The sequence below is a fragment of the Odocoileus virginianus genome, chromosome 6 (assembly GCF_023699985.2).
Source record: "Odocoileus virginianus isolate 20LAN1187 ecotype Illinois chromosome 6, Ovbor_1.2, whole genome shotgun sequence".
In the NCBI taxonomy this organism is placed as follows: Eukaryota; Metazoa; Chordata; class Mammalia; order Artiodactyla; family Cervidae; genus Odocoileus; species Odocoileus virginianus.
Window position 1 is genome coordinate 27,227,811 of NC_069679.1, and position 25,700 is coordinate 27,253,510.

The 25,700-nt window shown below is 45.2% G+C and overlaps 1 protein-coding gene across 1 annotated transcript in view; it reads right to left on the reverse strand.

The window, feature by feature from the left end:
- Window positions 1-310: 310 nt before the first annotated feature.
- Window positions 311-25,700, reverse strand: part of VPS39 (VPS39 subunit of HOPS complex) — a 45,322-nt gene continuing 19,932 nt past the window's right edge. The window contains exons 8-25 of the mRNA XM_020906806.2: window positions 23,587-23,770; window positions 19,025-19,145; window positions 18,792-18,912; window positions 14,205-14,334; window positions 12,793-12,935; window positions 10,175-10,318; window positions 9,421-9,562; window positions 8,693-8,779; window positions 8,286-8,359; window positions 7,865-7,963; window positions 7,168-7,285; window positions 6,535-6,663; window positions 5,775-5,877; window positions 5,522-5,567; window positions 4,261-4,410; window positions 3,961-4,095; window positions 3,580-3,671; window positions 311-2,366 (exon numbers count right to left, since the gene is read on the reverse strand). Of these exons, the coding sequence (XP_020762465.1) occupies window positions 2,291-2,366; window positions 3,580-3,671; window positions 3,961-4,095; window positions 4,261-4,410; window positions 5,522-5,567; window positions 5,775-5,877; window positions 6,535-6,663; window positions 7,168-7,285; window positions 7,865-7,963; window positions 8,286-8,359; window positions 8,693-8,779; window positions 9,421-9,562; window positions 10,175-10,318; window positions 12,793-12,935; window positions 14,205-14,334; window positions 18,792-18,912; window positions 19,025-19,145; window positions 23,587-23,770 (2,094 nt within the window). The 3' untranslated portion in view covers window positions 311-2,290. The remainder of the gene's footprint in view (window positions 2,367-3,579; window positions 3,672-3,960; window positions 4,096-4,260; window positions 4,411-5,521; window positions 5,568-5,774; window positions 5,878-6,534; window positions 6,664-7,167; window positions 7,286-7,864; window positions 7,964-8,285; window positions 8,360-8,692; window positions 8,780-9,420; window positions 9,563-10,174; window positions 10,319-12,792; window positions 12,936-14,204; window positions 14,335-18,791; window positions 18,913-19,024; window positions 19,146-23,586; window positions 23,771-25,700) is intronic.

A 25,700-nucleotide genomic window follows, 5' to 3' on the forward strand; every position in this document is an offset into this window, starting at 1 on the left:
TATGGCTGCACTGGGTCTTCACTGCTACTCTCTAGTTGTGGTGTGTGGGCTTCTCTTGTTGCGATGCTCAGGCTTCAGTAGTTGCAGCGTGTGGGCTCAGCAGTTTTGGCACATGGGCTTAGTTTCATGCTCCACAGCATGTGGGATCTTCCTGGACCAGAGATCAAACCTGTGTTCCTTGCATTGGCAGGCAGGTTCTTAACTACTGGACCACCAAGATCTTGATTCTTAAATTGGCATCTCATTGTTATTTTTACCAAATTCCACAGGAAAGAGGGGGGGAAAAAAAGAGACCCAGACAGAGACAGGCTTAGTTTCTTACTTCATGATGTTTATTATGAGAGCTTTGCCAGTCCTCACCATAGTGCGTTCATCTCCAGCCTTCGCCACACCTCTGTGGAGGGCAGAGAGTCTAGGGCAGGAGAATGGAGTTTGGGAAAACTGGGTCGTTTATACATTCCAGCAGGGAAGGAAACACACATTTTTTATTCTATTGCTTCAAACACGTGTGCCACACAGGTGGTGGGAACGGGAGGTGCACACATGGAGGCCAGGAAGGCAGGGCGTGTGGGCTGGGGCCAGTTTCGGCTGCTGCTCCAAAGGAAACTCAGCCTGGTGCTCAGAACTGGTGCAAATGGGGCCCAGGGCGGCCCTGCTTCTTAGCAGGGGCATGGCCAGTGGGATGTGGATCTTGTGATGCGCTGTTCGGCCTCCCAAACCTGAGCAGGGTCCCCCATCTCTGTGAACAATGTTGACGGCTCTTACTTTTGTCCCTTCAGACCCTCCATGGCTGGTGTGCCTGGGAGGAGCCTCATGTACATCACCAGCAAGTCAGGCTACAACACAGGCCCCAAACAGCACGATGCTGCGGTTTAAAAAGGATCTCGGCATGTCAAGGACAGGCCACCAGAGCAGTGTCAGTATCGGGCGCTGAAACCTACCCTCGAAGCTGTCAGACTCTGGGGTCGCGGTGAATCTGAAAGCCCCCAAGGAGGACAGGATACAGGGCGCTCTCCCTGTGTGTCCTCAGCATGCAGTGCTGGGGACTCCGCCTGTGGGTTCTGGGGCCCTATGGGAGACGGGGTCTCCCCTGAACAAGGGCTCCCCCAAGTTTGGTGGTGAGTTTTGTCACGACTCCTGCGCCCCAGCAGCATTCTCGGCTGTCCCCGAGCCCCGCATAAGCACACCTAACATCGTCATTGTCAGTTTCTGATCTGATCGTTTCCCGTGTGCAGCAGGGATCCCCCTATCACCCACGTCCCAGCGCAATTCTCCAACTCTTGCAAAACAAAGCTGGAGAACGATGGCCAGGCCAAAGTGGGCGGACGACATGGGCTGGAAAGAGAAAGGCGCCCCAAGCACGAAGCACTCTGCTCAGCAAGCCTAAACCAACCTGCTCTGGGGGGCTAGAGGATGAACCTGGAGCAGGAGCCTCTGCAGACATCTGCCAAGAGGTCACAACCCAGGGCAGCCCACCCTGAGAGCTACTGTCACACTCGGCCCTGAGAACGATGCTCTTCTAAGCCTCTGGGCATGGAGTGTATGGTCCAAGGAGATTCTATTTACAACACACGTGACAGTCAGTTATCAATGTATTCCTAGAAATCAGGACTTCCTCTTGCTTCTCATTTTACCTTGTTCAAAATTCCTGGTGTCAGGAAAATGGGAGAGAAAGCCTGGGTGGAGCAGTGAGGGGAGAGATAAAGGAAGAAAATAAATAGAAAGAGAAGGAGACTGAAAAATCAAGAGTTGATTGGGGACACGGGTGAGGGGATGCAGGGTCAGCAACTACGAAGTGACCAGCGTTACCTAGAGGGCGGACCCGTCCGGCCTCTGCAGTCAGAGGGGCTCTGGGGCTTCTCTGCTCAAGGAACTCCAGGCAGCCGAGCTGAAGGCTCCTGTGAAGTCCTACGTGCATCCTAATGGAAAACTGAATAAAGAACCCCCAGGAGGGTTTCAAACACTTGAGATAAGTTTCCATATTTGGGTGACTGGAATGCAAAGGCAGGATGGTGCCCTTTCCATCTCTTTCTGTCCAAGCAGGTATCCAATTCTCCGAAACTGCCTGCAACATAATGGTATAAAAGGTGTAACTAATTCCTTTTTCTATCAAAAATCTGGCAATGTCAGAACACAAGTCTGAATAATTCAGAAATGTTCCAGGGCTCAAGGGAGCCAGTGTCCAAATGGGGAGACACCTGGTGGTGGCAGCAGTCCCGATCCCCAAGGCCAGGGCTCTCCCCTCTGGGGTGGCCGAGCTGTCCGCTGCTCAGTCCTCAGCCTGCTGGGCTCAGGTGTCAGCCGGGTTGACCTCTTTGGAGCAGAAGTAATGCACGACCACCCCATTGGGGTATCTTGCAAATGCGCTGCAGGGAAGGAAAATGACCTAGGAGTGAGGACTGCCTCTAAGAGAAGACAAGTTCTTACTGGAAAAGGCACCTTACCAGGAGCCACCCCAGAAGCTACCTACTCTAACCATAAAGGGCAGTGTGGCCACCATCTCGGCCACATATCCGAACAGAGGATGAGGTCCACGCCATTCAATTGCATGGGGAATTTTTTTTTTTTAATTTATTAAATAAAAAAAATTTACTGAAATATAGTTGATTTATAATGTACCTATCTCTGCTGTATAGCAAAGTGGCTGAGCTGTGCACATATACACCTTCTTCTTTTATATTCTTTTCCATTATGGTTTATGCCAGGAAATTGGATATAGCTCACTGTGCCATACACTAGGACCTTGTTTATCCATTCTAAATATAATAGTTTGCATTTATCAACCCTAAACTCCCAGTCCATCTCACTCCCTCCCCGACTGCCCTCTGGTAACCACAAATCTGATCTCTATGTCTGTAGGTCTATTTCTGTCTTGCAGATAAGTTCATCTGTGCCAGATTTTAGATTCCCCACTGAAGTGGTACTTGTCTTTCCTCTTCCTGACTTATTCCACTTGGTATGATAGCCTCCAGTAGCAGGGGATATTTCCTACTGTCAGCAGAGTGTAACACACAGCCAGACAGAGCAATGCACCAGCCTGGCTCAGCAGCGGCTTACTGAGCACCAGCTGCTCATCAGAACAAACTGTGGGCTAACTCTAACAAAGGGCAGTGGGTCTTTCTGAAGGAAAGCATTCTTCCAGCCCTAGAAGTAAAAGGACAAATCACTTCCTTGGAGGAAGCAGCACTAACTAGAGTATATGCCTTAAAACAGAATGATGCTGCTTCAGGATTTTACTCAGGAGGCAGCAGGCTGAAAGACCTTTTTCTTCTTTCAGAGGTGTATCTTTAAAAGATAAGGACCTCCTGCTCACATACAGCTCTCAAAAACCCCGTGGTACATGTCAATGTTAAGCAACCAGAGGAGAAGGGCTTTATGAGCAAGAAGTCAAGAGCCCCCTACTACACATTTCAGGCCTTTAAATTCTCAAAGCACCCCCACCTCACAGACACACCAGAAAACACGGCCCGCCCTCTGGAGGCTCAAGCACTAAAAGTGGCCCAGATAGCTCTCAGCTGCTCCTTCCTCTTGGGTTAAGGGGCGGAAATCTACCCTGAGCAAGCTATAGGTGAGACTCACCTGTTCCCAATCTTCTTCTTACACACCATGCACACCTTCTCCTCCGTGATGATGCACTTCACCTGCTGGTGTAGAATGCGCTCTTCCTGGACCTGGGAGCAGAGAGAGTGGCGGGGAGGTCCCGCTGTCTGGCAGGGACAGGAGAAGGGGCCGGCACTGTCTCACCTCCCAGCCCACAGGGGCTCCCTAACTGAAACACCTGTGGCTACATGCCCAGCTGGTTACCAATCAGTTTGAGCCACAGAGTTACAAAGCACCCAGCTCTGCCTCTGTCTCAGGGGACAGGCTTAAGGCAACGGCCTTAAGCGAGGCTTAAGTGGGAGTGGCAACGGCCTCGCACGTGAAAGGACAAGCCTTCACTTGCATCGGGAAGGCGCGTACCCTCAGGAACTCTGCATGGAGAAGGTTCTTGAGCACTTGGTTGAACCGTTTCTTCTGGGCATTCTCTTCTAAGACCTTCTCCAGAAAGATGCGTATGTCGTTAATCTGAGTGTTCGCGGGCAGCAGGTTGATGGCCTGGGGACGGGAAGAGAGACAGGAACAAGGAGAGGTGGGACAGGAGTGAGACGGAGGAAACGCCTGACGTCATGGAGCCCTCAGACCCCCTCCCTCCTGCCAGCCCCTCCTGTGGTTCCACATTCCCCATTTGCGCCCTCTGACTCTGCGAGGAGAGCTGCTGACCTTGGTGGTGTCCAGCTTGCTGTGGTGTAGCTCCAGGACCTGCAGGGCGGCTTGGAGGTTGGCTTGTGGCTCCAGCAGTTCCAGCTTGATCGGCCCCAGGCAGTGCACGCTGGGGGGTGACAGGTACATCCGGAGCAGGGACAGATACACCTGTCTCATACACAACAAGCCACGCACGCGTCAGGCCGGCAGCAACCCTCCCCGAACCCTCAGCATGACCACACTTAAAGGCAAGAGGGCTGGTCTGGAGGAACTTTAAAACGCAGTATTTTTCACCTTTTAATAAATTTTGTCAAGTCCGTTGACTGAAGATGTCAAAAATTAAAGGTTGTGTGGGACTTCCTGGGTAGTCCAGTGGCTAAGATGCCACACTCCCAATGCAGAGGGCCCAAGTTTGATCCCTGGTCAGGGAACTAGATCACACATGCTGCAACTAAGAGTTCATAAGCCACAACAAAAGATCCTGCACGCTGCAGTGAAGATCAACGATCCCAAGTGCAGCAACTAAGACCGGGTGCAGTCAAATAAATAGAAATAAATTATTAAAAAAATTAAAGATCATGTTCTTTCTGAGAGAGAAAAAAGAACCAAATGCCTTGTATTGTTTAGCATTATACTGTTAACAAAATGACTCCAAGAGACCCCTCATTTCCTTTGGCTTTGAAGGCTGAGACTCTGCCACGTATAAGCCGGTAAGGATGAGCCCAAGATGAGCTGCTGCATCTCCTACTGGACCCACACCACAGTGTTTCTCAGCCTCTCACTCAATATTCTGGGCTGTGCTGTGCATTGATAAGCAGCAACTCTGGCCTCTACCTCCTAGATTCGGGGAGCAAACCCCACCCCCCACCACTGCCACCAGTGGCCATGTAAAATATCTCTACACATTGACAGATCCACATGGAATTTATGCAGAGCACACGTGGGCACCTTGTAAGAACCATCAGATGTTCCTTCTCAACAGGCTGACCAGGAAATTTATTGTACAAGTTGAGACTGTCTTAAGAGTAAAGCAGCAGGGGCACTACAAATAATCACACGGATGACAACAGACTACGCCAGAGCCACCCCAAGCAAACCAAGACTGCGGTCACCCTGCCGCTCTCTCAGCACGGGTGCGCAAAATCAATCAGTGCCCTAACCCATGCCCTGTCATGTCAGCAATTCCTGCCAGTGTCACCTGTGGCCCAAACCAGAGGGCGTTAGCTATGTTAAGAGGGGCAGTGCAGTGCGTATGTGCTCCCTGGGGCCAACTACTTACATCTTTGTTGCCATCTTTGTTTTGGTCATAATGCTTGTGGCAGTACCTGTAAGGGAGAGAGTGATCAGACAAGGTCACATGTAGAGAAAGGGCATGGATGCTGCCTGAGCAGCCTAATGACAGCACAATCGGGGGCCGGCACACGAGGTGACCTCGCTTCAGCTGCAAGTGCAGGGGTGGCTTTCTCAGCCTCTCATCTCTCTGCAGGGCCTCTTTTAGACCCTTGGGAGGTGGGATGGCAGGGTCGACGTACTCTTCAGCCATCCTTGTGTCTTTCAGGATGTGCACGTAGATGAAGAGAGCTTGTTCGTGTTTCCCCATGCGTCCCAGCAGGAGAGCACGTTCTTCCAAGAGGCCTGGGGGCGGGGGGGTGGAAAGAGTGTAAGAAACCATCACCATGACCAGGCAAGCCCAAGGCCAGGGGCTAAGCTATTAGAGGGATGGATATTGGGAAAAAATATTTTTATTACTCGGGATCTTTTTCAAGGAGAAAATTACTAAAATTTTTAAAAGGGAGGAGGGAGGGGACTAGTTTAGGTAGTATTTTATCTCATCTTTTTCTGTGATCATTTCTAAATGGAAGAACAATACCTGACCATCAGCTAAATGCATAATAAGCACTTACAATGTGCCAGGCGCTTCAGCCAAGGGAAGCAGACACCTGGTCTCTGCTCTCATGGAGCTTATACATCAGCCAGACTTACGTCTTTTTCAGACAAATTATTCCAGATTACAGAAACTGCTAAACAAGGAACTTGGCCAACAAGTACTGAAGCAACAAACAGGTTTCAACCTGGTTAACAATTAGCATGTGGTTCACACCCAAAAGAGACTTCTCTTAATCATGGTTCAAAAGTGAGTCTTCAGAGAGGACAGAATAGGAGCACAGGCCTGAAACACATGGTTTTTCCTAGGCCCAACTTTTGGGAGGGCTGGGGAACTGGTATAAGGGAAGGATCCATTTTTGCATTATCTCCTGCTAAAGTGGCTCTGGACCTAAGCCAGACACCCACCATCAAAAGGAAAATCACAGATGAGCCGGCCTGGGTCATAGTAGCTGGAAATTTCCAAGAACATAAGGAGCTTCTGTCGGTATTCTCCCAGCTCTCCTTCCTCTTCACCAGCAGGGACTGGAGCTTTGCCTTTAAAAGAAACCATGCTCAACATGAAAGGATGCTGTTAGGCAGCAATGTGTGGTGTCATCAAGAAAAAATGAAGGGGATGGGGTTCAATGTCACCGCCATGATTAGAAAGCGCCTCCATGATGCTTTCCAGTAGGCCTTCTCTTAGTTTATGGTCTCAGTATGGCCCCAAAACATCAGCTTGAGAAAAAAAGCCCACCAAGCTGCTTAGAGAAGCACTCTGGTAGACAAACCTGTTCCTTATCAGCTCAGCTGTCACTCTGCATACAGATCTACTCCCCCTCCTCCATAGGTGATGCCCAGGGAGGCTCAGAGATGCCCAGATCCAGACACCAGCCCCCAAGTCTCACCTGTAGGGTCGCTTAGCTGCCTTGGGGCCTCCGAGGCTCTTCCTGCCCACCCGGGCCTGCAGAGAAAGTCTGCTTCTCTACCCCACCCATGGTCCCCTCGGGTCCCAGCTCACCTCTAAGGCCTGGGGCCACCCTGCATGCCGCGAACTGGTACCTGCAGGGAAGGACAGGAGATACTCCTTCATCAGACCTTGCACCTTCTCGCAGTACAGCTGGATCAGGCAGTTGTGGAACCGAGAGCCGGTCTCCTCCCAAACGTGGATGACATGTTCCTGGGGAGAGATACAGGTCTGCCTGGTACCCTCCGTGCTGCGGCATGGCCCAGCCCATTCATCCAGGCTCCCTCACATTTTTAAGGCCCAAAAGGTCCCATCCAGATTGTCCCCTAATTAAGATTACCATGGGATAGTTCTCCTACAACCCAGCAATATCAGGAATTAGCGTCTCAATTTCCAATCTAAGCTCCTTTATTAATTCTGTCTCATAATCATCCAAATCAGCCCATGCAATTAAGGTTAAATAGTTACATTTTGGTACTTAGGACTGATTTAGTCATCCTGCGGTCACAGTTAAGTCTGGCTGTACAAATGTGGCTCTGATATGTTTTTCTCCAACAGTTTCTCTCCTTCTCTTTTATCTCTCTGTACGTCACCTAGGTTTAGAAGGTAGCATGAAAAAGCTTGGTCTACTGGGCTGTCTTCAGAGAAGACTAAAAGAACCCTCTTCTTTTACAGTCCTTCCAATCTCCAAGGGACACAAACCCTAATCTGAACTGGCTAATCACTGTCTCTTGTGGTCATAGATCCTGGGTTTGACTGAAACTTTTTAGTTCAGATCAAAAAATATCTTACCAGGTAAGGAATAGCCAGACCCTTAAAATTCTCCACTAAGAAGCCCAGCACTCGGTCTCGTGGCAGAGCCTCCACCTCTGGGAGGTCCTCAGTAAATATCTGTTGGAATAAAACCTGAGTTCCAGCAGCAGAACCACCTGATGGCAATCCTTCCAAACACACATGCACACAAGCATAGGGTCACATGGACAGACACTGAGGCGGGAAGGGCATCTGTGGCCAGTCGGTGTGGGGCAGACTAGGTCCCCTGGCATCCACACCAGGCTCTTTCTACTGCACTCCACCGCTGTCCCATGTGTCCCAGTCTTGGAAACACCAGAGAACTGCACAAACCCTTCCTACCCCTCCACCCACAACTGTCTAAAATAAAATCAGAACCGACCATGGTACCCAATAAATCCAAGGGACTCTGTGATCCTACCTTCAGGCCATCCTCTGGAAAGTCTCTCAGCACCCACACTGAGTAGGAAAAAATTAAATGCAGATTTTCTGTGCCTAGAGGGAAAAGGAAGACTTGTCGGCAGGTGAAGTCCACCCACTCTGCCCACAGGACCAGGAAGGCAGGTGCCCAGGTTGCCCAGGATTTATCATCCAGAGAAGTTAGCTCTGTCCAGTCACTCAGGGATGCTTGGACCTACCAGACTGGCTACACACCAAGGGGCTGTTGTGGTCCCACCACTGGGGGGACTTTCATCCCCGGAGGAACCCAGCTGGGTGAACGAACACAAGGGAGGGAGGGGAATGACCAGCCAGAATCAGGAAGGGAGAGAGGTCAGGTTCACTTGAACACAATCCCCTCCCCTTGCTCCTTCCAGGGGCTGGACTCACCCAGATGTTGCAGGTACTGCACTGTCCGCTCATGGCCTTTCAGAGGGGAATTTGCTTTCTTGGACTGGTCCACCAGCACCTGCAGAGCTGGCCATGAAGCCCAAGAATAAGGTCATGAGCCCCTTCCAGAAGGCGTATCTCCTTGGAGAGTCATCACACTGCACACAGCTTTCAGCAGGAAAGAGGGCTTTGCAGCAGGCCCCTCTGTCTTGCCTCTAATGTTAAACCAGGCACCTATACACTTACTCATCTCCAGCTCTCGCCCACCTTCCAGATCTTGTGATCACAAAGTACTTTGCCTAACTTGTTTCTTTCAAAGAAGTAGAAATGCAGACTAAGTAAAAACAGATGACCAGATCGCCTCCCTAGCTTCCCCTTCAGCGATCCTGTGAACAAGATAGTGGCTAAAGAAAAATCACAAGAAGTCTACATGCCCACACACAGTGTGGGGTGGGGGGACTCTGACTCTCTATCCCCAAAGCTTTCATGGCTGAGCTTTGAAAATCTTCAGATGGGTTTTTGGGGGACTCTGGGTCTACCATCTCCCCAGATTGCCAGCATTCTCATTAAAATCAACTTTCCTTTGTAATATTTGCCTCTCTCTTGTGTATTGATTTTCAAGCAGTGAGCAGCCGGATGTGATTCAGTAACAACAAACACCTCAGTAGGTTTCCCCCTGTCAAAATACAAGAGACCCTCTAATCACAGGTGACCCCTGCCCCGGTTACCTTTCTCGTGGAGCCCCTTCTTCTCGTACAGGATGATCAGCTCGCTGTACTTGTGAGCCTTCTTCAGCACGTGCTCGCTCTCTTCAATGTGGCAGTGATTGTTCTCCAGACGGAGCAAGGGGGCCACGAGGGCCACGTTCGTCTGCAAGAGAGGCAGGACTTCAGCAGGAACTACTTCCTGGGGAGGCCCATCCTCTCTCAGCCCAGGCCTGCTTCAGGCTGAAACACCAGGCGTGTTACACAAGCAAGAGAGAGCAATCAACCCTTTCCAGGGCTACAGGTAGGAGCTTTCATAGCATTTATGCTCTTTCACACAACGTTTTTTAAGAGTGTGTGTGTGTGTGTGTGTGTGTGCGCGCGCGCGCCTGTGTGTGTGTGTGTGCGCGCGCGCCTGTGTGTGTAGGGGGAAAGAGGGTAAAGAAAGGGGAAATTTTCTTTGGGGAACTGTCTGTGTTTGTGTGTGTGTGTGTGTGTGTGTGTGTGTGTATGTGTGTGTGTAGGGGGAAAGAGGGTAAAGAAAGGGGAAATTTTCTTTGGGGAACTGTCCCTATTCACCTTGCAGCACCAACCCCAGTCTTGGGAGAGAAGACCAGCCCATTCTAAGATTCTGGGTCAACATCTCATCTTAACCCTCAATTCTAAGCAGCTCACAGGTGTCAGGTCCCTAAGATCAAATACTTCACTCTTACTAGTGGCAGGGATCCCGGGCTAGGCAGGCGGGAGGGCGGCAGGGAGCCGAGCGCTGAAAACTCACGTGAAGGTAGCACTTGAGCAGGGTGGTGTCAATGATCTGCAGCAGCTTCCTCTTGGACTTGATGGTAGGGGTCCCTTCCACGAGAGGCGAGGTGCTAGACTGGTGGTCTGAGTCATTCAGCTTCTTTACCAACTGGCTTCGTTTCTGCCAAGGGCAAAAATGCAGGGTCAAGGCCAGGCTTAAAGCTTCCTTTATCATCTGAGCTACTGGGCAATTCCAAATACCTTCAAATCAGCTCGCACCTATCCTCCCTGATCCCACACTGGCATTTATCAGGGATCAAAAATAGATGCCTACCAAACCACCAGATACAGTAATGATGATCTACTGAGTATTTACTACACACTAGGCACTGTGTCATGCAATTTATAGATTTATCCTATTTTACAACTAAAACAAATACAGGTATTATTAGCCCCATTTTATAAGTGAAGAACCCAAGGCACAGATGTTAGCTACCTCATTAGTAACAGAGGCCGACTTCAAATTAGGGTCAGATTCCAAAGGGCATGTTTTTATTTTTTTTTAATCAACTTTATTGAGGTATGAGTTACATGCAATAAAATGTACCCCTGAAAAGTATACTATCAGATGCACTTTGACAGATAGATACATGCATGTAGCCTCCACCCCAATCAAGGAACAAAACATTTCTATTACCCTTTAAAGTTCCCTTGTGCTCCTCCCAAAGAATCTGACCCATTCCCTACACAACTGATCTGACTTCTATCACTAATGATTACTCTTTCCCTATTTTAGAACTTCAAATGGGCTTTCCAGGTGACTCAGTGGTAAAGAATCCACCTGCCAATGCAGGAGACACAGGTTTGATCCCTGGGTTGGGAAGATCCCCTGGAGGAGGGCCCACTCCAGTATTCTTGCCTGGAAAATCCCATGAGCAGAGGAACCTGGTGAGCTACAGTCCATGGGGTGGCAAAGAGTCAGACTGACTTAGCAACTGAGAACGTATGCTTTCTAAAACTGCATATAAATGGAATCATTCAATTTGTACTATTTTGTGTCTGGAATGCCCATGGTCTTATTTGTTCTACCATCTCGCTGGCACAAGGCTGGTATCAGTTACCTCCACACATTCCAAACTCAATGGAGAAGGTCAGGGAAGACTGTGCTCGGGGTCCTAAAGCTAAGATACTGGAACTAGAGGGTCTTCTGTGATGCCACATGCTTGGGACGCTTTCTGCCCCGGGAGCCTTTTCACTTGGCTCATGGACTGTGCAGTGTGCAGACAGAGGCAAGCCAGTGCGCTCTGTGCAGGCTGCCAGCCAACCATGGAGCCCGATGTCAAGCAAGTGCCAAGACGACAGATGCCTGGGTGGACCTGTGGGACACCCACTGACCCAGAAGCAGGTGGTGGGTAGCTGGCTTACAATTTTCCTAGCAATACTTATGCCCCTCCAGGATACCCCTTACAAGTCTGCAGAACACTTATGGGAAAAAATTTTAATAAGTTCTCTGACTCTGAGTCAGAAAGGATGACATGGCTAGACAGCATCACCAGCTCAATGGACATGAATCTGAGCAAACTCCAAGAGATAGTGAAGGACAGGGAAGCCTGCCGTGCTGCAGTCCACACGGTTGCAGAGTAGGACATGACTTAGCGACTGAACAACAACTGACTCTGAATGGGTGCCCAGGAAATAAATAATAGCCTTAAGCACGGAAATTTAGGGTTCAGAGACATCAATGGAGATATCAGTTTTAGTGCTGATCTGAAAATTTTACTTATCTGTCTGTAACAGTAAACTGGAAATAATTTAAGTCTAAATACTCCCTCTAAAAAAACATGTTATAGAAAAATACTTAATGACAGGGAAGGACTTTCCTAATATATGGCTAAATGCTTTAAAAGTAAGCTATGAAACAGTATATATCTTGATATCCATTTGCAATTTTAAAAATCTGATAAATAAATAAACAAAAATTATTCACAAGTACATATAAAACTCTGGAAGGACAACACTAAAATGTTAGTTACTTTTCTCTGAGTGGTAGGAGCAATGAGTGATTTTTTATTTTTATTTTATACTTTTCTGTATTTTCCAAGTTTTCTGTGTAGAGCAGGTATTTTTTTCCCAAAAGTGTAACTGTTCCCCAAAAGTTCTTTAAAATGCTTATTCTTTTCAATCAATCAAACTTTTCTCTTTTTAGTTCCTATAAGAGCTTAGTGTGAATCTACCAGGAACAGAGTATGCTTCCTGGTACCAGGATTTGGCAAAAAAGAGCTCTATTCTATTGTTATAACCCAACAGCAAATGCAGGAGACCTAAGAGACATGGGTTCAATCCCTGGGCTGGAAAGATCTGTGAAGGAAGAAATGGCAACCCAGTCCAATATTCTTGCCTGGAGAATTCCATGGACAGAGGAGTCTGGCGGGCTACAGTCCTTGGGGCCGCAAAGACTGAAGTGACTTAGCAAAATATGCTTCTACTGTTAAGCAAGGAGGTGAAACAGAAAAAATGTGCCCCCCCTCAGACTTCTGCAGTGTTCACTTGTGGACCATCTGTGGCATTACAGAAGCCTCCCCCTTCCCTGCCACAGAGAAGCAGGTACTGAAACTCCCAGGCGAACTCTTCCATATACTTTGGTATCACACCTACCTGGGTCAGGTAGTCAATCAGAGCTAAGTGAGCCTTCTCCAGCTCAGCCCCAGACAGCACAGGCAGTGGGTTAGGATACTGCAGCTGCTTCCTGTAGTCTGTGGGCAGCAGGTCTGGGTACAGGCCCATCACATGGGTAGGATCTACATGGAAGGTGAACACGATTCCCCAGATAGAAGTACAGCAATTTAAAGATAAACTAAAACGAGACTATCACTACAAATAAGTTCCAGATTGACTTTTTTTTAAATGACTCTTAAGTTCATAAAAACTCAAGCTATACACATATATTTTGAACACTAAAACATTACAATGATTGCAAGACTCTAAGACATATATAGAATTAAAAATGAAAATTCATTAACTCACTAAAAGCAAAGAAGAAAAAGGAAAACCTGGTAAGACAGTGAAGTTGAAAAGATCACTAGAGTTAAAAAATAAAAAGTGTGTGTGTCCGTGTGTGTGTGTGTGTGTAAAGGAATATTAGTAAAACAAAAACACCAGGCAACAGGCTATGGAATACACTGGTAGAATATATGGCAGAAGCTAATAGGCTGATTATATGAAATTAATTCACACAGATTGGCTTAAAAAAACATAGGATTTCATTTGATTAATGGACAACAGACATGGATAACTGACAAGAGAATAATGCAAGTAAGGGGGAAAATCTAATCCTGGCCAACCAGATTCCTCTGATCTTGAGAAACAGATTTAAGGATGACAAGCAATATGGCACACACCAACATGTACCCAACCTGACACGCTTCTTTTATGTAATGTTGACACCCCTCCACCATGAGGAGTGTGTGTTCTTTTGCCCTAACTTGGAAAGCCCTTGTAAATCAACAGAACATGGGGAGAAGTGATCACCTTAAAAGGCACTAAAGCTTCCGGCTAGGTCTCTTGGATCACCAACTCCAGGAAAAGCCAGTCACTCTGCATAAGGACATTCAAGCAACCCTAGAGAAGCCTGTGTGCTGCAACCAGAAGAAGCCTGCACACCACAACAAAAACCCAGAGTAGCCAAAAAAAAAAAAAAAAACTACTGTTGTATCCTTCTAGGCTCAAGTCAGTGACTTTTGTCTAGAACTGCAGTCAGTAATCTGATTACTAGATGATAAAACACATGTCTGTTGTCTTCAATGACTTTGTTACCTTCCTCTAATGGCAAGGGCAAAGCATCCTGGAAAACTGGAAGTCTGTGTATGTGGATGAGACCAGAGTCATAAGATCAGGGCTGTAAATAGATAGTCACATGGCCACCCACAGGATCCTGTTAAGTACAAGGATCAATCTAGATGAGGTTAACTTTCCCCATTCTCGGAAGTCTGATATCATTTCTCCCCATTCTTTCCAGCTTCCCCTCCCTCTGTTTAGTTGCTCATCCCGAGGCCATACCCCCTTGTTACCTGTGCCAAGTTTAGCAAAGACCTGCATGGACTCATCGAAACGCTTCTGGCAGAAGAGGTTGAAGGCATACAAGTTCTTGATGTGATGGATCTGTTGCTGCTTTTCACTGTCGGAATCATCTTTCATTTCCTGAAAAGACAGTAAAACAGGTAGGCGCTCACTCACTCAACCAATATCTACCAGGTATCAGACGATATCCTGGAACATGTATATGCCACAGGGTATAAAGCAGTCACATGGCTCTGACCTCAGAGATTGCCCTTACAGTCTAATCTTAAGTAACTATGCAATTAAAACACAACAGGACTTCTACAAAATACCTGACCAGTACTCCTGAAAACCATCAGGATCATGAAAAACAAGGGAAGACTAAGAAATTTCCACAGGTCAGAGGACACTAAGAATGTGTGCCACCTAAATACCTTGTGATTTCTGGATTTGAACCTGGAACAGAAAAAGGGACAATTAATGGGAAAACTTAGTGAAATCTGAATAAAGTTTAGGGTTTAAAGAAAAAAAATCAAAACAAAGCAGAGTGAGTGATGCTAGAACCACGTGGGTGGGGTGTTCAGGTCAGCCCAGTGTGAACAGTGGGCTGTTCAGGAAGGTTCCCAGGAGGAATGTAAGCTGAGACACAAAGGTGAGCTGGAGCTGGCCAGGTGAGGTTGGCAGGTGACAGATGGGGGAGGGGAGGACACCTGATGCCTAGAGGACAGCACTGTGCAAGACCCTAAAATGACAGACAGAGAGCATGGCGTGCTCCAAGGATGGAAGATGTTTAACATAGCTGGCATGATTGGGAAAGGCCCTGTTCACAGCATAAGCCAAATATCTGTTTCTTCCTTTAACCGTCCCCCTCTGATATCCTTCTTAGCCAATCTTTACCACATTTAACTTCTTCCTTCAAAATGTCTCTCCACGTTTTCCCTTCCTTTTTTTTCCTCTTCTGTCGCTGTCACCCCAATCCAGGCCACCATCAGCACGTGGCTGCGCTTGGGCTAAGCACTCCTGTTTGGTGCTTTAAAGGCTCTCAAAGCCTGGCACAGTCTCCTTACCTAGGTTATTCCCACACATTCAAGCCACACCCTCCATGCCAGTCACAATAGACTCCAAGTGCCCTGGAAATACTCGTTTCCACACTTGTTTTCACTCATAACTTCCCCAGGCTCTGTAACTCTCCCTGTTTCAAGCTCCTGGTCTGACTTATCTTTAAAGAGTCCAACCTCAGGATTCTTTTTCTGGCCTAATAGCAAAGTTCAGTATGTAACTGCCCTCTGAAAGTTTCGTGTATGTCCTCTGATTAATTTAAAGGAGAGACAGGTTCCTCAAGAGCCAAGATGGTATCAAGCAACCTTCTTTTGTCATAGAGCAGAACACCTAGTAAGTACAGGCCTAGAGAAGAGAAGGGAAAAAAGCAAACCCACTTTTTTCTTCTCTACCGAAGATGAAACAGACAACCAGCAGCAGAAAGAACACTGAAAAGCCATTCCTGTTAAGAAAAATGGATGCTGAAAAAGCCATGTGCTACATAATACCTTTTTCATAAAGCTCAAAAACTAGACACATACTCAAGCACACAAATATATGTAAAATACTATCAAAAAAAATGTAAGGGCATGATAAACACAAAGGTTCACTTAAGAAGACTTTATTTATCTCTCCTTGCTATTCTCTGGAACTCTGCATTCTGTTGGGTATATCCTTCCCTTTCTCCTTTGCCTTTTGCTTCTCTTTTCTCATCTACTCGTAAGGCTTCCTGAGACAACCACCTTGCCTACTTACATTTCTTTTTCTTGGGAATGGTTTTGGTCACCACCTCCTATACAATGTTACGAACCCCCGTCCATAATTCTTCAGGCACTCTGTCTACCAGATCTAGTCCCTTAAATCTATTCATCATCTCTACTGTATAATCATAAGGAATTTGATTTAGGTCATACCTAAATGGCCTAGTGGTTTTCCCTACTTTCTTCAATTTGAGTCTGAATTTTGCAATAAGGAGCTGATGATCTGAGCCACAGTCAGCTCCAGGTCTTGTTTTTGCTGACTGTATGGAGCTTCTCCATCTTTGGCTGTAAAGAGTATAATCAATCTGATTTTGGTATGGACCATCTGGTGATGTCCATGTGTAGAGTCGTCGTTTGTGTTGTTGAAAGAGAATGTTTGCTATGATCATTTTGCATTCTCTTGGCAAAACTCTGTTAGCCTTTGCCCTGCTTCATTTTATACTCCAAGGCCAAACTTACCTGTTACTCCAGGTATTTCTTTACTTCCTACTTTTACATCCCAGTTCCCTATGATAAAAAGGACATCTCTTTTGATGTTAGTTCTAGGAGGTCTTGTAGGTCTTCATAGAACCATTCAACTTCATCTTCTTCAGCATTAGTGGTTGGGGCATAGACTTGGATTACTGTGATGTTGAATGGTTTGCTTTGGAAATGAGCCTAGATCATTCTGTCATTTTTGAGACTGCAATCAAGTACTGTATTTCGGATTCTTTTGTTGACCATGAGGGGTACTCCACTTCTTCTAAGGGATTCTTGCCCACAGTAGTAGATATAATGGCCATCTGAATTAAATTCGCCCATTCCCGTTGTCGGACACAACTGAGCAACTAACATTCCTGTCCATTTTAGTTCACTGATTCGTAAAATGTCGATGTTCACTCTTGCCATCTCCTGTTTGACCACATCCAATTTACTTTGATTTATGGACCTAACATTCCAGGTTCCTATGTAATACTGCTTTTTACAGGATTGGACTTTACTTTCAACAAGAGATATAACCACAAGTGGGCATCATTTCCGCTTTGGCTCAGCCTCTTCATTCTTTCTGGAGCAATTTCTCCACTCTTCCTCAGTAGTATATTGGACATCTACTGACTTGGGGGGTTCATCTTTCAGTGTCATATCTTTTTGCCTTTTCATACTGTTCATGGGATTTTCAAGGCAAGAATACTGAAGTGGTTTGCCATTCCCTTCTCCATTAGTCATGTATGGATGTGAGAGCTGGACCATAAAGAAGGTTGAGTACCCAAGAATTGATGCTTTCGAACTGTGGTGCTGTAGCAGACTCTTGAGAGTTCCTTGGACAGCAAGGAGATCAATTAATCCTAAAGGAAATCAACCCTGAATATTCACTGGAAGCACTGGTACTGAAACTAAAGCTCCAATACTTTGGTCACCTGATGTGAAGAGCCAACTCATTGGAAAAGACCCTGAGGCTTGGAAAGACTGAGAGCAACAGAACAAGGGGATGACAGGATGAGATGATTGGATGGCATCACTGACTCAATGGACATGAATTTGAGCCAACTCAGGGAGATGGTGAAGGACAGGGAAGCCTGGTGTGCCACAGTTCATGGGGTCTCAAAGAGTCGGACACGACTTAGCGATGAACAACAACAAAACACAAAGTTAGGATAATGGCTGTGTCTGGAACATAGGAAGAGGGATGGGATGGGGAGGGATGTACCAATTACAGAAGTTATTTTTGGGGGGGTTAGGTGGTGGGTTTATGGGTACTCATTATTTTAAAAATGAAAACAAAATAATTTAGGGCAATAAACGAGTAGGGAAAAAAACAATAAGATGCTAAAATTAAATGGCCCAAGAAAGAAACAATCTATGGGATAGTAAATGTGTCTAACTAATTAAGACTGGATTTTCGTTTTCAGTCTAGAACTTATACACCCAAAATAAAAGTTCCTCTTCAAAAGTATCCACCACATATGATTACAATCATTTGTATTCCAAAATTTATGATCACTGTCTCCCTTTCAGAAATAATTTATAAGATACTCTAAAAACCAAGTTTTCCTACTATTACTTATATAACAATCACTTCTCTTACTAAATTAGCACTGTCTGGTTTTAATGACTAAGTGAGGCTCAGGATGACTTTCAGTTGTTTCATAAATTCAAATTCACTCTTTCAAGATGACAATAATCACCACTAGGGATGTTTAAAAGAATAAGGCAAGACTTGAAAGTCAATCTTCAAGAAGCATGTTGGCAATAAGAGCATCACTGCAAGAAGAGCATGGTCACTACTCAGCCAAGAGTGTGAGTAACGTCCCACGCGAACATTCAAGGAGAGTGACAGTATGAAGACTGGGGCCCTGCTGAAGGCAGCAACCTGAGGTGGGTTCAGAGTACCTAAAAAAGGCCTTCTTATCCAAGCCCAGGAGCCTACTTGTGAAAGGGACTCTGAGAGGCTTTGGAGCTGTTCCATTCAACCAAACTATAACCTTGACAATGACAATTGTTATTTTGCTGTTTGTATTGTCTTTAATTTTTCAAGGCCATATCATATCTATTCAATTATTTTACTGTCCTATTAATTCAATGAAATACTATTAGTATAATTGGCATTCATTCTACATTTGACAGAGACAGTGAGATTACTTAGAGTTACACAGATACTTTTATGGCAGGGTCTGATTCTGAATCCAAGCCCTTCGACTTTCAGCTCTGTGCTTACTCCTCCAGTCCAAGCAAAACATGAACATCTAAACCAAAATCACCTCCCTTGAAGAGGGACGAGGAAGGCAAACTCACATCCACATATCAGAAACAAAGACTTACTGCGAGCTGCAAAGCCAATTCAAACTGCTTGTCCTGGAGAAGCTGTTGGATTTGTGTCGCCATGGGGACTGGAATGAGTCTCCAGACAAAGTGATTGCTGGCCACATAGATAATGTTTGATCTGGAGACAGGGGTAAGAGAATTAGCAAGAGAGGGCCAGCTTTATGATGACCCAGATGACTTTAAAGTTTTGGAATAAGATGACAGCTACAGTAAAGAAAGGAATTCCTTACCCGCCCGAGGTAATAAAACGGGGTCTTTGCAGTTCAATGCTCTGGACCAGAAGCCTCGGCTCAAATGTTCGGATTTCCACATATCGAGGCAACACTGCAATGATGTAGGGAGGCTGGTGCTCTGCACGAGAGAGAACATGTTGAGTTGAGGTTCTCTCTAAGGCTTTAGGTTTATAGACGTTTCAGCTTCTCATTTCTAAGCTGCACTTGGATCTCCAAATGGTCCACTAGTCAAATACCAAGCCAGGATCCTATACTGTGATATACAAAAAAAAAAAAAAAAATTGCCTGTCTCAGTGATGCTAAGAGAAATCTTAAGGATGCATCTTAGCTTTGCTCAGTGACCGGACTCCATTCCTACTGTTTTGCTGGGAGGACTGGGTGAAAGAGTCAGCAGCTCCTTTCTCATCAATCACAAAGCCAGGCCAAACCAAGGCCAGTGGCAGCTTCCCTAACGAGTCAGTCAGAGAACAAGGTGACATAATTTCTTTCGTCCTCTTAGGAAAGGCAAGAGGAGGGCAACTTCTTTTTATTTTTTCCTGAAAATTATTCTGAAGAGAGAAATCCACATTTCTGGTCTATGCTATGTCTGCTTGAGATCATCACATTGAAAAGATGCAAAACTCCACGTGATGCTCAACGGTTCACAGAGAAGGCAGCTGGATGGCATGCTCAGTGTAACCATTTTCTTACAGGAGGTAATGGTGTCAAATTCATGGGAACAGAAAGTGCTGGGGCAGGGGCAGGGGAAATGGGTTGTTGTTCAATAGGTATAGAGTTTTCCTTTCACAAGAGGAAAAGGTTTTGAAATCTGCATGACAATGTAATATACGTAATACTACTGAACTGAGAACTTAAAAATGGTTAAGGTGATAGATTTTATGCCATGTGCTTTTTTTAGCCACGTTACAAATAATTTTAAATTACTAAAAAAAAATGAACCACTAGATGGCATAATCATTATATAAAAATTTAACTTCAAAGGATATATCTATAAGAATAGTTTCTTGATGTGATTAACTTTCTATAAATTTATTTTCTTGTCATTTACTTTCAGATAAAAGGCTTTTCATATTATACATGCTATTTATACTCTAAACGAATAGTACAAAAAAAGTTCAAAACCTGAAAGGAACTCAGAAATGAGGAAACTGAGGCCGTAGTAATTCCTTCATCAGTTGAAATGGTACTGTTGTTATTATGTTGATATCTTTCATCTTACCAAAAAACAGAATTAAATAATATATTTTCCTTTTTTAATGCTGGCCTCATTTTAAAAAGCTCTTACAATTTTCAGCAATTATCCTTCAAATAAAAAATAAATAAAAATTTTTTAAAAGCTATTATAATTTTCTTTCATGTTAATTTATGTAACTATGTAAAACTTCTGTCCTTTTAAAATCTGGCCTACTTTAATAGGGTCTAATTTAACAAAAGAAGAAATCTATCAAAGAAACTCTTTCAGTTGTCACATTTTATGATTCATTCAGAGATGGTCTGGATCTCTCTGAGTCATCAAACATGGCAGACTGGTTGGTGTCCAGAAGGCACGTGATGAAGGGCAGACAACAACAGTGATTCTTCTAACAGCAAGCATTTACTAAGAGGCTAGGATGTTTCAGGCACTGCTCAAAGGGAACTAAGACATGAGCGCAGAGCTCACAGAGCTCCCACATGAACAGAGGAGACAGACAACTCATTGCACCCAGCGGGACATGCAGCTCGAATGACAGAGAAACTCCAAGGGATGGTGGGAGCACCCAGGGGGAAGTGACTAATTCCGCCTGTGGGTCAGAGAAGACCTCTGAGAGGAAGTGCCACTGAACAGGGGACTTGTCATATGAGCAGGATGCTGCTGGGCAAAGAAAGGAAAAGGCAACAGCCGGACGAAAGCACAGGAATGGGGAGTCTTTTCCAAATGACTGGAGCAATTAGGAAGGAAATCCAAAAAGCAGGGGATATATGTATACATATGTGATTCGAGTTGGGAAAGAATCTGCCTGCAAATGCAGGAGACCTGGGTTCGATTCCAGGGTTGGGAAGATCCCCTGGAGAAGGAAATGGCAACCCAGTCCAGCATTCTTGCTTCTTGCCTGGAGAACCTCATGAACAGAGGAGCCTGGCAGGCTACAGTCCATGGGTTACAAGAGCCGGACACGACTTAACGACTAAACCACCACCATTGCTGATTCACTTACTGTACAGCAGAAACTAACACAACACTGAACAGCAACTAAATACCAATAAAAATTAAAATTAACTAATAAGATAGTACAATAAAAAAGAATGACTGGAGCCTGGGTACAGTAGTGAAGAGGAGAGCCGAAATATAATCCAAGTTTAACTCCATTCAGGATGAACAGAGATTTCTCTGTTATATACATCAACATATATACACTATCAGGTGTAAGATGGATGATAGCTGGTGAGAAGTTGCTGCGTAGCACAGGGAACCCAGTCTGGCACTCTGTGATGACCTGGAGGGAAGGGATGGGAGGAAGGGAGGGAGGGAATATATGTATAATTATGGCTGATTTGCCTTGTGTATAGCAGAAATCAATACAAAAATTAAAAAGAAACAAAAAAACATGTACTCTATTCAGGAAGCTAAGTCTTCTTCCTGTTGAAGGGTATTCTCTCACACTACCTAGGAAGAATGTCCCCTCCCTTCTCACGTTAAGCCCCTAAACTTGTGAAGATACATAACCTTTCTGTTGTTTGGTCACTAAGTCGTGTCTGACCCTTTGTGACCTCATGAACTGCAGCATGCCAGGCTTCCCTGTCTGTCACCATCTCCCAGAGTTACTCTAACTCATGTCTATTGAGTCAGTGATGCTATCAACCATCTCATCCTCTGTCTTCCCCTTCTCTTCTTGCCCTTGATCTTTACCAGCATCAGGGTCTTTTCAAATGAGTTGGCTCTTTGCATCAGGTGGCCAATGTGTTGAAGCTTCAGCATCAGTCCTTTCAGTGAGCCCCATAAAATACTGACCTCTTGCTTTATCTTCCTTCTGGTCTGTTCATCTCTAGTCACCACCAGAATAACCGCTAACACTTTTATGAATTCTACCATTTAGAAATCTACTGGCCTCTTGGACCTGCATGTGGACCCCTAACAACTGGCCCCCTCCTCATCCCTTCATAATCCATACCACCTGTTCAATCAGGTCAGTCTCTGGATGCCTGCTCAAAAACTAGCATGTCTTCTGCATTGCTGCTCATTTTTTTCTGCTTAAAATGAAAGAAATTTTTCTTCAAGCTAGACCTTAAACTCCCTGCCTGGTCTAGTTCAATTTTAACAAAACTTCTTACTGACTAATTGACCAGTGAACTTCCCCTTTCTCAACTACCAAATCTCAACTCATCAGATTTAATACCTGAAGCAGGGTCTCATTTTGTCTCTTTACCCAAGACGTAATCCTTGACTCCCAAGCTAGGGCCCTTAAAGACAGCAGGCTGGTATGCCCCTCCACAGAAGTAACTAAAATATTTAATATTCACTCTCCCAACTAAAAATGAATTGCTGTGAGCGTGGTAATGGGCTTCCAGGTAATATCACTGCAAAGTGCTGGGAGCCTGAGGCAGGCGTAGGAGCAGAAACACCTGGTGTGTGGGGCAGACATACTTTGAATACAATCTGCAGCCTCTAAGCTACAAAAACAAAAGCAGCAATAACCACCACATCAAAAACCTTTTAACGCTGTTATACATACCGTAGGACTAAATAATTTCCAAGCTTAATCTATTTGGCAGAGGATAAAATAAAAACCATTAAAGAAGAAGGCAGGGCTTCCCTGGGGTCTCAGTGGTAAAGAATCTGTTTGCCAATGCAGGAGACATGGGTTCAATCCCTGGTCCAGGAAGATCTGACATGTTGTGAAGCAAATACCCCCATGTGTCACAACTACTGATCTAGACCTAGACCTAGATCTAGATCGAGACCTAGACCTAGATCTAGATCTAGACCTAGACCTAGATCTAGATCTAGACCTAGAGACCCTGCTCTGCAATGAGAAAAGCCATGGCAATGAGAAGCCCATGCACAACTAGAGGATAGCTCCTGCTCGCTGCAACTAGAGGAAAAAAAAGCCTGCATAGCAGAGAAGCCCCAGCATGACCAAAAATAAAAAATATATAAAAAAATTTTTTTAAACAAATGTAAAAGAAAAGGAAGTAAAAGATAAAAATAGCAGCAGACAATCACTTCCTAAAACGTGCGACTCTGTTTACATTTTCCGCCTTTTAGTCGGAAGTTGGCAAAACCCAACTTCCTACAAAAGTCAAAATATTCTCCTTTTTTTGTGGGTGGGCCGCACTGCGTAGCATGTGGGATCTCAGCTCTCCGACCGGAGATCAAACCTGTGTCCCCTGTAGCAGAAGCATGGAAGTCCCCAGAATATCCCATTTTTTATAACCCAGAAACACTTTTCTACTTACAAGAAGGGGAACTGAGAGTAAGTGATGCTGGAAACCAGTCTGCTAAAGCTCTGAGTGGAGCCCCATTCTATGAGAGTGGCATGGCCCCAGCCCAAAGTGGGAAAGAGCAGCTTTGCAGGTCTTACCCATGGCCACTGGGATGTCTGTCCAGTTCAGGGCACACTTCTGTGTGCAGATCCCCTCCTCATTGAGCACCACGGTGAGATCATCCTGACCCACGGCCACTTTTCCATCCGCCAGAGGTGCAACTAAGGGCTCCAGCTGTTTTCCTGTTGGGAAGAGCTCTTTGTTGGCCCCCTTTCCATCCACCTACAGGAAGACACAAAGTGAGTCACCCAGCTTTCTCCAGCCAATGGCATGAACTGAGGGATGGCCTAGAAAAATCAAGTTAAAACCCCAAACCTACAGAGGCCAATAATATTCCTTATCTGGCATAAAGAAATATTAATAGTCTGTTACGACAATTTTTGAACCGGTTCTTATTTTCTCTAACATGGAGACAGGCATCGAGCTCGGCAGCTAACAATCAAGTGCTAAAGTAATTGGAATTCTCATACAATGCTGGTGAGAACACAAAATGGTATAGTAGCTTTGACTATTGGCTTATTATAAAATTAAATATACACTTACCATGGGACCCGACAATCCCATTCCTAGGCATTTGCCCAGGAGAAATGAAAAATCTGTGTTTATATAAAAATCTGTGTGCAAATGTTTATAGTGGCTAAAAATTGTAAACAACTTTATCCCTCCATACAATGGAAGTCATAAGAATATACTGACCCACACACAACATAGATGGATGTCAACTGCATTATGCTAAGTCAAAGTCAAGCTCAAAAGGCTACGTACTGTATGATATTATTTATAGACATCTGGAAAAGGCAAACTATAAGAGAAGAAGAACAGATCAGTGGTGACTAGAGGTGGGGCTGTGGGAGGAAGGCTGACGTCAGAGGAGAGCATGAGGGAATTTCTTGGGGTGATGGTACTGTTCTGAATCTTTATTTTTCTGGCCTCAAGGTATGCAGGATCTTAGTAACTCCCTCGATCAGGGATTGAACCTGAACCCCCTGCAGTGGAAGTGTGAAGCCCTAACCACTGGGCAACCAGGGAAGTCCCCAGTTCTGAACCTTGATTGTGCTGGTAGTTATACAACTCTAGGCATCTGCCAAAACTCAGAACCACATGTCCAAAAGAACGTTACTGTATGTAAATAAAGGAAGTAGTTTTGAATAAACTGGTCCTAAAGCAAGATTCCTCACCCTCAAAACACTCCACTCTCAAGAAGGTGACAGCACACCTAAGGCAGGCAGAGCGATGAGAGCCCTCCTCCAACCCTGGCTCCGTTCCCCCAGCGCTCAGACTCCTCTCAGGTACCTGTCTGCGAGTTGCTATATAGTGAGTTCCAGAGCAGTAACTCACCTGGTGGTGGTGGTTTAGTCACTAAGTCACGTCTGACTCTTGCAAGCCCGTGGACTGTAGCCTGACAGGCTTTTCTGTCCATGGGATTTCCCAGGCAAGAATACTGGAGTAGGTGCTCATTCCCTTCTCCAGGGGCTCTTCCCAACCCAGGGGTAGAATCCACATCTCCTGTATTGCAGGCAGATTCTTCACCATCTGAGCTACCAGAGAAGCCCAGTAACTACCTAGGAGCTTGCAGTTCTGATGCTTATAAAACGAGGCCAGCCCAAGAACATAAATATGGAATGAATATATTCACTAGAAAAACAATGAAAAGCAAACACAGCAGGAAGGAGGGAAGTAAGAGGTGGGGAGAAAGACTTCTAGGATTGATTGCCAAGTCTAGATTACGAGAGGGGTATGAAGATAAGGAATTTATATTATCCTATAAAATGAATGGTATACCGACCTTGTCTACATACATATGCACACTGGAGGGAAAAAAACCAATGCTGTGGATATTTACCACTTAGGTTAAGAGAAAAAGCAGGTTACAAAACAATGTGTATAACATTATATTTTTCGTAAATAGGGCAGATGCACATTACTAAAAGGTTAACAGTGAGTGGAAAAATTATAGATGACTTGCACTTCCTTTACTCTCCTTATCTATATTTTCTTATTTTCTATAATAAAAACAAAAGGCTTTCGAAATTTAAAAAAAAAAATAGAAAACAATTTTTACAACAAATATACTATAAGATTCAGGGAGGCAAGAAACTCAAAGTCTCAAAAATACTTAAGTTACTACTAAAATCAGGGCGTTTCCTGGTGG